This window comes from Fusarium subglutinans (genome assembly GCF_013396075.1).
Source record: "Fusarium subglutinans strain NRRL 66333 chromosome Unknown NRRL66333_c0000039, whole genome shotgun sequence".
Classification (NCBI taxonomy): domain Eukaryota; kingdom Fungi; phylum Ascomycota; class Sordariomycetes; order Hypocreales; family Nectriaceae; genus Fusarium; species Fusarium subglutinans.
Genome location: NW_023502102.1, coordinates 211,991 through 226,710, shown reverse-complemented (window position 1 = coordinate 226,710; position 14,720 = coordinate 211,991). Strand labels below are relative to the sequence as shown.

Genomic DNA, 14,720 nt, shown 5'->3' with positions numbered 1-14,720 from the left:
AGAATACAAGGTCTGACCACGTACTTTTGTCCCTCCCCCGCGTCCGTAACCTTTCGTGCTGTTGCGTTGAATCACGGCTCAACATGGCCAGATTATCTGCCTGGCTACTGCTCCCGCTCGTCTGTGGGAGCAGTCTTGCAAAAGAAGGTTCTGTTGTCCCTGCTTTCGTTGATTCTTCCTCCAGCCATTCCACTCGTTCTGCTTCCCTTCATGACACTCCTTTGAACGGCAACGTTCCTGTTGCTCGCGGCGGTTTCTCGTCGTTCACTCCCCAAGTCAATCCGCTTGTCAAGAGATCGTCGGCATGCAAGCCAAGACAGCCCCAGGGTGGTGTTGGTATTGGAGCTCCGGACTTGTCTACGAGTGGAACCTCTACCACGGCTGCTTCCGAGACAGCATCTTCTGGGACAACATCTGGGGCTTCTAAGTCAGAAACAATCTCTACCATTGGAAGCATCTCATTGTCTGAGACTTCAACGACCATTGAGGTTACACTCACTTCTGGTACCTCATCAGGACTTGCTTCAGAGACATCTCTAAGCTCTGCCGACAGCAACACCCACTCCTCCTCGACTACAGTGGCAGCAAACGATGCTTCAACATCTGCACTGTCGGTTGCCGACACAGCTTCAACAGATGCAATTGGCGCCAAGTCAGCCACAGCCGGTTCCGACACCACGACTACCGGCCTGACGACTGTAAACCCAACTACCACCGATGCTGTTTCAGCCTCGTCAGTTGATCCAAGTGCTGCTTCCGACACGACTACTGGCTCCGCCTCGGCTTCATCTCTAGAGTCAAGCGCTGACTCAGGTACGACGTCTGGTTCTGCAACCAGCGACGCCTCTACTGCCTTGACCGCTTCGCTTGAATCGAGCACCACAGCGGACACACCTTCTGGCTCCTTGACAGCGAGCGAGACCCTCACATCGTCTGGGACTCAAACTTCCGAGGCGGCATCACACTCTTTGACCACCGAATTTCCTTCTTCTTTCACTTCTTCGCAACAAACATCAGAGAGCGTGGTTTCAACATCGACTGACTCGCCTCTAGTACTCACGGTTGCCGCTGACGGAAGCGGCGACTACACTGCCATTAACGATGCTATCAAGGCTGCCCAGACAAGTGGTTACCCAACCGTGACTGTTCTCGCTGGCACCTACACCGAAAACGTCGTTATCCAGGCTACACCCACCGTCTCGATCATCGGTGAGGTTTCCAACAAGCGCGATGTGTCATCTACACCCCAGGTCGTCATCGACAACGGCGGAAACGCCAACCCTGCACTCTCTTTCTCAACTGCAAGTGCTGCTGGTATCACGTGGAAGAACATCAGGTTCTCCAACACTCAGGCCGGGGGGTCTGGCGGAGCTGTCTTCCTTAGAGGCAGCAAGAATGCATTCTACAACTGTCAGTTCTATGCTGCCGGTATCGCTGCCATCACTGGATCCTACGCTTCTGCCATCGTCGCCAACTCGTACATCGAGGCTCCTGACAAGGTCCTCTATAACTACCCCTCGCTATACCTGTACGGAACAACAGTCACTGCTACCGACAGCAATGGTCTCATTGTCTACAACAAGGGCGGCCTCTCTGGCAGCACGCTCTACAACTCGACTGTCGTCTTCGATGCCTGCGACATCAGCCAGAAGAGTGGATCAACCAATACCCGCGTCTTCCTTGCCGCGGGCAACGGTGATGGCTCCGTCGCCGTCTTCCGTGACACGAACATTGGAAGCTTCATCACTGCTACAGGTGTCTACGTTGATGCCAAGACGCAGTCTAAGCTGAACAGCTACATCGAGTTCGGCACTACTGGAGCTGGAAGCTACTCCAATCATGTGGCGGACCGCTCCCAGTATATGACTCTGGCCACAGACCCTAAGGACCTTTCTCCTTATGAGATCTCCGCCTTCTTCGAGAGCGCCTACCCCAGTGTTGCCGTATCCTCTCTCGACTGGATTGATCAGGATGTTTTGAGTGCTATCCAAGCCAGCAACGCCAAGGACTTCAAGCAGGATGTTGAGACCACCACCTCAGCTGCTCCTACGACCGAATCAGCAACAAGTACATCGGATTCGAAGAAGACTACTTCTGAGTCACTGACAAACGCCGCTGACCCCGTGACCACAACCTCCGACGCTTTGTACAAGGCCACATCTGCAACAGGCACCACAGAGGAGTCCACTTCCGCCGCACCTACAACATCCTCTTGCTCGCTGCCTTCTTCTGTTCCCAGCACGGCTTTCGTTGTTGGCCCAAAGAGCAACCCTTGTGCCTCTTACGACACTGTCGCGTCTGCCATAGCAGCCCTTCCTGCTGATGGCACCTCCCAATACGTCTATATCCTTGCTGGCACATACCAAGGACAAGTCTCGGTCACCCGTACTGGAGCTACTGTCTTCCGCGGTGAGACCACCGATGGTTCTTCGCCCAAGAACAACAAGGTTACCATCACTGCCAGCACCGCTGTCTTGTCAAGCAGTAGTGGTTCACTGGGTACAGCGACATTCTCTGCCAGCAAGTACGAAGCCAAGAGTGTTTCTTTCTACAACATCAACTTTGAGAACTCGTTTAATCCTACGACCAACAACATTGCTCTTGCTGTCTACGCTAAGGGAACAAAGGTGGCTTTCTATGGCTGCGACATTGACTCGTCTCAGGGTACTCTCTACCTGGACTACGGAAACTTCTTCTTCAGTCACTCGAAGATATCAGGAACCACTGATTTCCTATGGGGACAGGGCGCTGGTTACATCTACAACTCTGTGATTGTTTCCCGAGGATCTACCACTGGTCAAGCTATCGCCGCCTACAAGTACCAGAACCAATACGGCGGCTCTCGGCTTGTATTGGACCTCTGCGCGGTCGTCCCCGAGTCAAGCTCTGTTCCTGAGGGGAGCACATACCTTGGCCGCGATTACAACATAAATGCCAATGTCGCTTTTGTCAACTCGTTCCTCGATGGGCATATCGCAGGTGCTGGATGGAAGATTAATTCTCCCAGCACTTTCACCGGTACCTTCACGGAGGGTAACAACACTGGCCCTGGCTGGGACTCCTCTGCTCGTGTCTCTGCTGCAACTATTGTTAGCGATACTTCTTCCTTCAGCGCTGCCGGTATCTTGGGCAGTGATGCTTGGCTTGATAAGGCTGCCATTGCCCCCTTCCAGGGTTGGCCTGACTCTGTGTACGGCAAAGACGCTGCTAGCACCACAACTACTTCAGCTGCGACTACAGCCTCTAGCACCACAAGCGCTACTGCTGTCGGTGCTACCTTGACCGTTTCTCCCTCCCCCACTGGAAATGAGTACAAGACTGTGGCCTCTGCCCTCGCTGCCATTCCCGACGACGGTGATGACTACACCATCTTTGTCAAGGCCGGTTCATACAACGAGCAGCTTACTCTCACTCGCTCTAGCGGTCATGTTACTATTCGTGGCGAGACGAGCTTCGAGAACGATTTCACACAGAACGAGGTTCTCATCTGGTTCAAGCTGGGCTACTCGACTGGTGCATCCCGCAACGAAGAGACTCCCGTTCTCTTCTGGAAGACCACTTCAGCTTCTTCTGGTCTCTCGCTTTACAACCTGAACTTTACCAACACCTATCCTCAGACTAGCGACACGGCTGCTCTCGCTGCTGACTTCTTTGGCAACATGGCCGCGTACGGATGTGCATTCGATGGCTTCCAGGATACTCTACTTGTCAACCAGGGTATTCAGGTCTTCTCTAACTCCTATATATCCGGCTCAGTGGACTTTATCTGGGGTTACAGCAAGGCTTTCTTCCACGGGTGCTATATTGCGTCCAACACGGCCAATGCCTACATAACCGCCAACAACCGCAAGAGCTCTTCTTGGGCTGGCGGCTTCGTTTTCGATAAGTGTAAGGTCACATACACTGATAGCTACGGATCCAACTTTGGCACGACGTCGCTCGGTCGTCCTTGGTCTCAATATGCCCTTGTTGTGTATATGAATTCCTTCCTCGACAAGCACATCTCTCCCCAGGGTTGGGCAACTTGGTCTTCAAGCAACCCCCAGACATCGGTAAGTTAGAAGAGTTTAGTAGAGTTTATAGGAGCTTGGAGGGGTTTAGAGTAGTTAAGAGGACTCTTTCCTAGGTTTAGAGGAGACTCCTCTAAGTTTACGATACGGCTTGCTGACAATTTCCTTCCCAGAACGTGCTTTTCGGAGAGTTCAATAACACTGGCCCCGGAAACTGGACCACCTCTCGAGCCAGCTTCGCGACAAAGCTCACCGAGTCACAGGCTGCTACATACTCCCTTGGGTCGTTCATCGGCAGTACCAGCTGGCTTGATATGAAGGCTTACAACCTTGTCCCTAGCTACGCCATTGACGGATCTGACACAGCCACCGACCCGGAGACCGACGACACTTGGCCAGTGCATCCTTCTGATGGCACTACTCCTCCCAAGGATGCTGTCACTGTATCCGTCGGAGGAGAAAAGTCAGGGTCCTACTCCAGTCTCACCGATGCTCTCCAGAGTCTCCCCAAGGACTCAACACCTCAGACCATCTTTATCTATGCCGGAACATACGAGGAGCAGGTCCCTGCTATCAACCGACCAGGACCTGTCACGATCATTGGCTACACTGAGAGCGATCCAGGAAAGACCTATACTAGCAACCAGGTCACCATCACCCAAGCCAAGGGTCTGTCGGTTGCTGGTAGCATCCCCGCTGGTCGCAGCAACGCGGACACAGCTACTATCGCCACAGCCAGCACCAAGATCGCCTTTTACAATGTCAAATTCGTCAATTCTGACAATTTAGATGGCGCGACACCTAGCTACGTTACCTTGGCTGCCAGTATCTATGGAAATGACATCGGTTTCTATGGCTGCTCCTTCATCGGCTGGCAGGACACTCTTCTTAACGGAGCCACAAATGGTTACCAGTACTATGAGAGTTGCTATATTGAAGGAGCAATCGACTTCAGTACGTTCTGTTCTTCTCACTTCTTTGTTGATAATACTGACCTTGGTGCTTTTAGTCTGGGGATACAGCAAGGCCTACTTCAAGGGCTGCACACTGGGTGCTAAGCGCGCAAAGTCAGCCATCACAGCACAGAGTCGTAGCAGCGCTAGCGCGATCGGAGGTTACATCTTTGACCAGTGTCTTTTCACTGAAGCTCCTTCAGCTACTGTGGATCTCCAGGGACAGGTCTATCTCGGCCGACCTTACAGCGCATATGCTCTTGTGGTCATCAAGAACAGTTACTTGGACAGCACCATTCAGCCTGCTGGTTGGAAGATCTGGTCCACAACTGATCCTCGCACTGATCATATCACTTTTGCTGAGTACAACAACGATGGTCCTGGAAGCTGGGAGAAGAACACGGCAGCCCGAGAGGCATTTGGCTTTGCTACGCTTCTGACATCGGATACCTACTCTCTCGAGTCTGTTATGGACAGCACTGACTGGATTGATATGACCTACTGGGACTCCATTACAACGCCTCAGCCCAGCACCGTCACTCCCACACCTGTTCCTACTGCTCCCTATAGCGGAAAGACTCCCCCTGCTGGTGCCTACATTGTCTCCCAGGACCCTATCGATGGAGTCACGACTTACGATACCATCCAGGCTGCCATTGATGCTCTGCCGCTTTCTACCAAGGTCACCCCCACTGTCTTCATCTATCCTGGCACGTACAAGGAGCAGATCGTTCTCAGCCGACCTGGAACCACATTCTTCATCGGTTACTCTGAGTCTCCTGAAGATAACTCCAAGAACCAGGTCACCATCACATACGACAAGGGCATAGATACTCAGGCCGACGCATCCAACTCTGACTCGGCTACCTTCTACGCCACTGGCAACTACTTCCAGGCTGTCAACATCAACTTTGCAAACACCTTTGGCACCACTGCCAAGTAAGTCTCAATCTCTCATAGGAACTGCACATTCGCTAACAAATGTACAGCTACGCTACTCTTGGCTTCGCAGTCAAGAGCAGCAAGTTTGCCTCACTCTATGGCTGCCAGGTCTACGGTAACCAGGATGCTCTGCTTATCAACGGCAACCTTTTCGCATACAACTCCTTATTCACAGGAAACATCGATATGATTTGGGGATCTGGAGCTGGATACTTCCTGAAGTCTACCATTGCTCCCAACAGAGACGGTATCGCCTTGACAGCGAATAAGCAGGGTAGCAATACGGCAGGACCTTGGGGCTTTGTCTTCGATCAGTGCACAGTCTCTCCTGCTGGTGGCGCTTCTTACTCCAGTATCTACCTCGGTCGACCTTGGGACCAACACGCTCGCGTCGCCTATATCGAGTCTGAGCTGGGCTCTTGCATCGCTGCTGCAGGTTGGCAAGCCTGGACCAAGGCTGATCCCCGAACAGCCAACGTCGTCTTTGGAGAGTTCGACAACTCTGGCCCTGGATCTGCCACTATCCAGCGTGCTTCTTTCTCTAAGCAGCTTACCAGCGAGGACGTTGCACAGTTTGAGCTGGGCACCTTCTTCACTTCTACGGCCTGGATCAACATGACACTCGTTGACGCGACGCCTTTTGATGCGGGCATCGCTGCTACTCAGACATACAGCTCCACAACTGTATACACCACACAGACTGTTACAACGTCTCAGACAGCTTTGGTCACCACCACCGGAGCCGATGTGACTATTACAGAGAAGTCTACTTCTACTCTGGATGTTGGAACCACTATCACGCCTGATCCTACCACCAAGACCAACACTGAGAAGAGCACAACCACTCAGACTCAGCAGATCACTCAAGGTGACAGCGTGGTCACTGTCAAGTCGACTGACGTTGTGGATGTTGGCAAGACTGTCACTCCCGCTGACGTTACCAAGACCTCAACCAACGTGGTTGCCGCGACTGTCACTTCTTGGATCACAACTTCTGCCAAGGCTGTCACGACAACTGTATCTACTACTGCGGTCACAGTTACTCCCAAGTCAGTGACTCAGGAAGAGACCGACTTTACAACTGTCTTTGCTACCAAGACTTCAAGCCCCAAGGCTGTCACTGTCAAGAGCACTACCACTACCACTATTGGCACTGGCGGTACTACTACTACGTCCCTGAAGGCTACCACTGTTGTGTCTACTGTCGTGACAACTTCAGTCAAGACTGTCTCTAAGACCACAACACTCAAGTGTATCCCAACCCAGGACAAGCGCGATCTCGGCGCCGCAGCAGTTCTCAAGCCCCGCGCGGCTATTGTCTTTGGCAACCCTTCCTTCGACCTTTCTTCCGGCCTAACCCGCCGCGATCTGGACCTTGGCTCCATTAATCTTGAGGCTCGTGCCGAGGCTCTCCGAACCGTCACTGTCACCGTGGTCTCAACCTATACCACCAATGTCAAGACCTCTACCGCCACTGTCCCTGGTAGCACTACTACAACGGAGTTGATCACCACCAAGACGGTTGGAAAGACAAGCACATTGAAGCCTGTGACTGTCGTGGAGGTGTCTACATCTGTCGCCACGCGTTTCGCCACAGTTACCATTCCAGGATCTACTTCTACAACTACACAGGTCACCACCAAGGAGTCCGGCAAGACTACTACTCTCAAGGCCGATACCACTACAGTCGTCGTCGACGCCACATCTGTCGTGACTGAGAAGAAGACCACCACTCTCCCCGCAAACACAGTCACAGTCTACAAGACTCTCACTCAGACTCTGGCCGCAGGAACTGTCAAGGTTACTTCAACCAACACCGTCAAGAAGACTTCCACTGTGACCCTGAGCCAGCAGACTGTCACAAGCTGGGCTACGGTGAAGAGTACCCTGAAGCCTTCTAGCACGGTCACGGAGCAAAGCACTGTGTCCAAGGTAACCACTTCCGTGGTCAAGTCCACAAAGACGACTTGGGCTACCAAGACGAGCAAGGGCGCTGCTGCTTGCACCAACTGAGCCTGGAGATTTAATTCATTCTAGCGCATTCGTGCGACATAATTAGTCAATTTAGCCATAATATCTACTGTAATTTTGCATGCCCTCTCGTTTTCGCTTCGTGACTCAGTGCCATGCGATACCCATGCCGTGGACCCGGAGATCACTTGCAGGTCTCGAGCTTTACCTGAGCGTAAGTGAGTGCGCACAAGCTTCGATCGCAAATCGCGGCTGTACATAAAATAATTGCCATGTTGTGCGTATCAACACTGCAGCCATTCATTCATTACGTCTCCCCGAGTATCGGTCTTTACGCCGGGAAAAGTGGAACACTCGGCGCCGATAACACCACAAATTGGAGATTCGAGGTGTGATTTGGGGGTGCCACTCAGAATTGGAGACGTCGTTATCGGCGCTGCGGCGTTACTAACTTAAACTCTCCGGTTAAATGCAGTATTATTCTATTAGCGCCAGGCGCATATTTAAACTCTCGGGAGTTTATCCTCACCTGGAAATACGTGAGGATGAGGATCTGAAGCCTGTTGGTGGTCTTTTACCATTTCGTCGTGAAAAGGGCACAGTTAAGATTAGAAACCCTTGTGTTACAGAAGCAAATTACCCGGATACAACAAAATCAGCCACTACGATAATTTTGCAACAAAAAGGGAAACGCCATACTTAAATGATCGACACCGGAATGATCCTCCGACAGCCTGGATAAAAACAAACCTGTGCTACGAAAACAGCTCCATGCAGTGAGATGTTGGCTGGCTGGCGCAATACGACCCCACGGATAACTGCGTCAGCTGAGCAGATGAACAAACACATGAAATACGAATAAAAATGACTCTGTCATGCCTCGGTAGATGTGTTTATTGTTCGAGTTAAGCTTATGATATGTGGAGATACAGCCGGTCGATCATCAAAAGGAATGAGAACAATTCACATGGAAATACGCGTACCCAACTGATCAAGACCAGAACCTGCGACGTGTCTTGCATGATTATCCAAAATCTTACCTCTTTCTTACGGATAAGACGGCATTATTCCTGAGACTGGGGTTGGTAGATCTCCATCTGTGAATATCCCTGCTGCCCATGCAGGCCTAGACTGAGCAAAAGGTCCCCTGCGGTAGATTTCCCTGCGTCTATTGACTATTTCGGTCGGTGAGATCCTCCACTGTCAGCCGTGTTTTGAGCCCTGTGCATCCTCACTGCAGCATGTGTTCTGGCTTCCGATAGGTCTTTTATTTTGTTGGTGCTCAGGGATGTTAGTTGTTGGCCTATTGACTGTTTCACCTGACAGGTGAATGGCGAGAATGGCAAATGATCACAGGTGAGAGCGAGAGAGACAGCATGTAGTTGTGGAATACCTCATATCATGAGAGGTTCATTTCATTATACAAGCGTCAAAAATGTATAGGTCTTATATCCATGCAAAAGTGTTTCCTTTTTACTCCGTCCAATCGTAATATTCCTTTTCGCTAGACCAAACGCTCATATACAAACTCATGCAATGCCCTGTAAGATGTTCTGCAAGACATGGCGTCCAATGTCCACCGCTTAGACGGTGTATCGGAAGAAGGTGGCGTTGTCGCCGGAGTCCTGCTCCAACTCCTTCTCGGCGCGGGTGTACTCATGAGGCGCCTTGTGAGTCTGGTCACGGCGAGCATTCTCGCGTCGGAGGTACATTGTCATGAGGATGCTGAGAATGCAGCTCATGGTAGTAGTGGCGACCAGAGTCCAGTGACCGGAGCGGTAGTTGGGAGCATCATCCTTGCGGTAGACGAAGCCAGAGACGGCACCACCAAGGTTACCCTGTTAATGAGATGTTAGTGAAACTGTGGCTGGATATGTCTGAGACATTGGGATAAAACTTACGAAGCCGACGTGCATGGCAATACCAACACCACGCTTGAGAGAACCACCAATGTTGTTGCCGTTCCAGGCGACACCTTGGGGAACGTTGGGGTAGATACCGCAAGTGATAAGGAAAGCGGCGAAGTACTTGGCACCGTGAGATTCGACAGTAGCAAGGATGATGAAACCAATGATGCTGAGAGAAAGGTTAGCAAATGAGTTGTTGTGAATATGCCAAGTCGGGAAGATCTCCCGTTCTAGAATCTTGGCAGGTTGGAGAAATACTTACGCGACAACACAGAAGAAGATCATGTAGATACCTCGCTGGCCGTGTCTATCAGCAGCGAAGCCACCGCCGATGGTGAAGAGACAGGCGACGACGTAGGGAGGAACAGTCATGAGCTGAGCCATCTCGTTGGTGTAGCCGAGACTCTTGACAATGGTGGGAAGGAAGATGGAGATGGAGTAGAGAGGAGTGTAGATTCCGATGGTGATCATCATGTGAACCCAGATCTTCCAGTCCTTGAGAGCATCCTTGGCGAACTTCATGTTGAAGGCGTCAGAGAGAACAGATCGATCCTCCTCGAGACGTCGGACAACCTCCTTGCGCTCAGAGTCGTTGAGGAACTTGGCGGTGTCGGGATAATCGTGCATGACAAAGAAAGCCATGATAGCAAAGATGAAGGTGATGAGACCCTCGATGATGAAGATCCAGGCCCAGCCATCAAGACCACCAAGGCCATCCATCTCCATAACACCACGAGCAAAGAGACCGCCGAAAGCACCAGCAGCAGTAGCAGCAGAGAAGAAAATAGCCATGCGGAGACCGCACTCGTGTCGCTTATACCAGAGAGTGATGTAGTAAGTGATACCGGGGAACAGACCACCCTCAGCGAGACCGAGAGCCATGCGAGTTGCGAGGAAACCACCAAAGTTCTTGGTGATACCCATGAGAGTTGTGACGATGGCCCAGGCGATCATGATGCTGGGGATCCAGATGGAGGGACGGAAGCGCTTCATGGCCATGTTGGAGGGGATCTCGGCTGCGACGTAGAAGGGGAAGAAGACGGCGACAGCGATCTAAGATGCGTGTTAGTGCCTTGCATATTCCCGGCAGGTTGGTACAAGTCAAGGTTGTACTCACGTTGTAATCCCACTTGCCAGTCATGCCCAGGGCCACTTCAAGACCAGCGAGCTTAGCATTACCGATGTTGGTACGATCGAGGAAAGAAAGGAGGTAGAGAAGAGCCAGGAAGGGAAGAAGCTTGATGTCCATCTTGCGGAGGAGACGCTTGGTGGCAGGCTCATCGAAGACCTCCTGGGAGGCATCCTCGTGGAAGGAAACGGCCTTCTCATAGTCGACCTTTTCGGTTGATGAGCTGTCAACCTGACCAGAGGTCACCTTGTTGTCGTGTTGAAGCATTGTGACTTCTCTTGACTTGGGATGATGGAAAGAGAATAGGGATCAAGGGAGAGTTGTTTGTCCTCAGGGAAGGAGATGAGAGAGGATGCTTCTGATCTGAAGAACAAGAACAAGAACTGGGGGAATAGTCTGGGGAAGAGCCCACTCTTTATACTAAAGTGAAGAAGAGGGAACCAGAGCAGAAGAGACAGTGGCAGTCCATGATACTACTTTACCTACCGTACCCCAGATCAATACTCGGGGTGTCTGTCTACAACAAAACTGCCACCAACGACTGTCAAGGTATAGGCCCTTGTAAGCAAGCAAGCAAGCCCAGTCCCGTTTTCGAAAAAGCCTCCGTCGTATAAAATCCACTTTCCGCACGAACGGCAACTAAGCAAGGGTTATTTTAGAGTGGCCTACAGGGAGATAGAGTGTGTTGCCCAATCTCAAAAGGCCCAGATGCGACTGGCCAACACCTCCAACTCCAATCTTTACAGGGATCGACCAACAACTAAACTTAAGGGAGAAAACTCCACTCACACCTTTGGTTTTTTTACCCCATGTTTATCTTGGCTTACATTGGGTATTGTACGTATCTTACCCCATGTTTGTCTGCCTGTCTTTTCCCCCGCTCGGAGACCAATCGCCGGACCCCCAAAGCAACACGCATGCACCTACTGTAATGCCAAGGAAGAACGCCCACACTCTGTCTAGGCCCTGCTGACCAGGGAAGAGGGAAAGTGAACGAGAGGACAGAAAGAGTCTCGACTGAGAATACTCGGGGTGGCCTCTTTTTTTCTCTTACAAGGATGGACCGGTTGGTTAGGTGAACACTGAATTGTTTCATTGTACGATGCGCGCCAAGTGAACGAGAGATATGGTCTCTACCGATCTTGTGTGATGTGATGGTTCCCAAGTGATTTCCAAGCCCATCAGCCAAGCGTGACAAAAAGCTTGACACAGATTTCTCATGTATGCCAAGTCGGTACTGGAGAGATATTGCAACCCCGACAGTTGCAGGGAGGGAAGTTGGAACTGCGCCGCCAGACGTAGAATGCAATGGGACAAATCCCCGCTCCCATTTTATTTCGGGAGCTTGCGACGGTATGGCGTATTGCTCAGTCGGACTTGAATATGCTAATGCTGATACAGAACATCGCTATCTCTTGTTTGGTGATCTGTTCTGTTGAACAACCCTGTCTAGACTGTTTGTGTCTCGTGGGCGATCTCCATTAACAACATCGTACCATGATGGCCCTACCGTGCCATTTACTGGAATGACAGTCTACCTACGGATACCACTGACACTGACACTGACACTGACACTGACACTGACACTGACACTGACACCTTGCACTGTAACCGTGCGTCACCCACGGACCCCGAGTAAAGCAGGCTGTCGTTGTGTCCGAGATGTGTGAGATGATAATTTGCCGTCCGTCCCGACGGGCCCTGATGGATGGTGCAGTTGCAGGCAGTATTGGATGCATCAAGACACATGGCAAAGCATCCACTACGAGAGGCATAGTCATCAAGTCTGCATATTTCCACGTGTATCCATCATAATATCCAAGATAAGGCAAACATACGCCGTACGTACGTAGTAGTAAATCAGCATAGCATAGCATCACAGCGTAGTACATTCATCTTGTCAGGCACGAGGTTTCATCACGTAGCTGCCAAGTCAAGTGCCTAGAAAACGCCCAGCAGATTCACCAGATCTCGTGGCTTCGAGAAGAAAAGAGCCTCATCTACATTGCTTCACTTTACTTCCTCGGGGGGCTTGCTTCAACGGCTTCGGCTATCTTGACAGCCGTAGCTCATATCGGATCAATGGAAGCTCCCTCTTTTGGACCTAGTGTGATCCTGTAGGGATGATCTTGTCTTGAAGAAGGAAGAGACTGGGACAAAAGGTGAAATGCGCTTGGGACGCCACCACATGGCAAATACGCGCGGCGTGAGATCGGTGAGGGGAAAAGAAGTGTGTGTGTGTGTGTGTGTGAGAGAGAGAGAGAGAGAGATAGCGCTGATACGAGAGGGGAAACTCCGTGTGGGAAGAAGCATAACTTACAGGTTAATGCTAATGTTAATGTTATTTAGTGGCCTTATTTGGCTCTGTTGGTTGGTGCGAATGAATGAATGACCCCAGATGCGCTGGGGGCTGTATGTAGTGCCGGACCAATTTTGCGGGGGAATTACCCACCCAAAACTCGACTGTTTTAGGCTGCTTACAGGATCCGGGCTGATTACCGTGCTGGGCCTCCAGTGGGCCACTCTCGCCTCTTTTCAGGGCTCTCCGCCGCTGTCTTTTGTCTCACTGGCAGCACCAAACAGCTCACTTTCGCGTCTCCATCGACCGGTCGACTCCCGAGCTGGTCTCCATCTAACAGAGAAAATCCGGGGGCAATATGGAGATTGAAGAAGAGATTCCGGGGAAAAGCAAGATGAAGATTCTGGGGAAGCCTGCTCATACCGTACGGGAAAGAACGGGGTTGCATTTTGACAGCTTCAGATTGAATCTCATCTTCTGTATCTACTCGATACGTATCGCTATCTCAGATCTGATGCTTCCATTTCTACGCTTCCGTCGATTTGGAGACTCTTAGTGCACTCAAGCTCCGCACGCCCGGAACATTTATACCCTCGGCTAAAGCGACAAGATTGCAACATTCTCCAAGTTACTCGCACTCTCTCCTCTCCTCTCCTCTCCTCTTACCGCTTAATGCCCTCCCCCCCTTAACTTTGGAGAAAACAACACCTGTCGTTACGTATGTACACGAATGAGTTCCCCAAAAACATGGAACAGACAAAAGGGGATGGAGGGTGGTCCCTGCTTAGTGCCTACAGGGATGTGAATAACATGGCTTCACGGCTAAGATACCGGATGTGCGCGCGCTTCTGGCTTTTGTTGAGCGTAAGCGGAGACTCCTCCTCCAAGGCAAACCAGACACACAATCTCTTTTCTCATCACATGGCACTGGGATTCTCCTCATAAGTTAGGCAGCTTAAAGTAAAAGATAAGCTTGATGGCAGTTCTCCACTGATCTTCCACGCCGTTCTTTATCCTAAGGAATAGCTAACGCAGTGGACTCGCAGGACTCGGTAGATATCCACGGATGAGAACCTTGTTTTGTCATTGTCTTCTAATCACTACTTTCTCATATGATGCCATGTTTGTGGATACATGGTCTGAGATGACTCAAGTACCGACAGAATGAATCTACTGTACCTACACATCTCATCTCTCAGCGCATCTGCTCTCTTGTCATCTAAAATCTCACCCCTTCGGTATTGTATTTTCCTCCGTCTCCACTACTCCGCACTCTCAACTCACTCTCCCAGGCTTTACCCCAGTATCTGCCACTGCCACCCGGAGAACATGACCTTTTTAGGATTGGGGCATTTCCTCTCCTCATGCCATTTGCCTAAATCCGACTTTTTCTGAGTCTTGGCTCTTCAGCCTTTTTTTCTCCCTGTCGCCCCCAATTCGTAACAACTGCCCCCAAGATACAAAGAACGAGAGCGTATGGCACCATCTCTTTGCTTCACACCACCAATT

General features: G+C 51.1%; 2 protein-coding genes across 2 annotated transcripts; one reads left to right on the top strand and one right to left on the bottom strand.

Moving 5' to 3' along the window:
• Nucleotides 1-83: 83 nt before the first annotated feature.
• FSUBG_4342 (pectinesterase) lies at nucleotides 84-7,918 on the top strand (the record flags this gene model as incomplete). The annotated part of the gene is made up of 4 exons (XM_036682321.1): nucleotides 84-4,052; nucleotides 4,184-4,964; nucleotides 5,020-5,902; nucleotides 5,953-7,918. 4 exons carry the CDS (start codon nucleotides 84-86, stop codon nucleotides 7,916-7,918), a joined length of 7,599 nt encoding a protein of 2,532 aa, XP_036540162.1.
• Nucleotides 7,919-9,459: 1,541 nt separating this feature from the next.
• Nucleotides 9,460-11,179, bottom strand: FSUBG_4341 (major facilitator superfamily transporter; the record flags this gene model as incomplete). The annotated part of the gene is made up of 4 exons (XM_036682320.1): nucleotides 9,460-9,714; nucleotides 9,778-9,952; nucleotides 10,046-10,836; nucleotides 10,901-11,179. 4 exons carry the CDS (start codon nucleotides 11,177-11,179, stop codon nucleotides 9,460-9,462), a joined length of 1,500 nt encoding a protein of 499 aa, XP_036540161.1.
• Nucleotides 11,180-14,720: the final 3,541 nt, after the last annotated feature.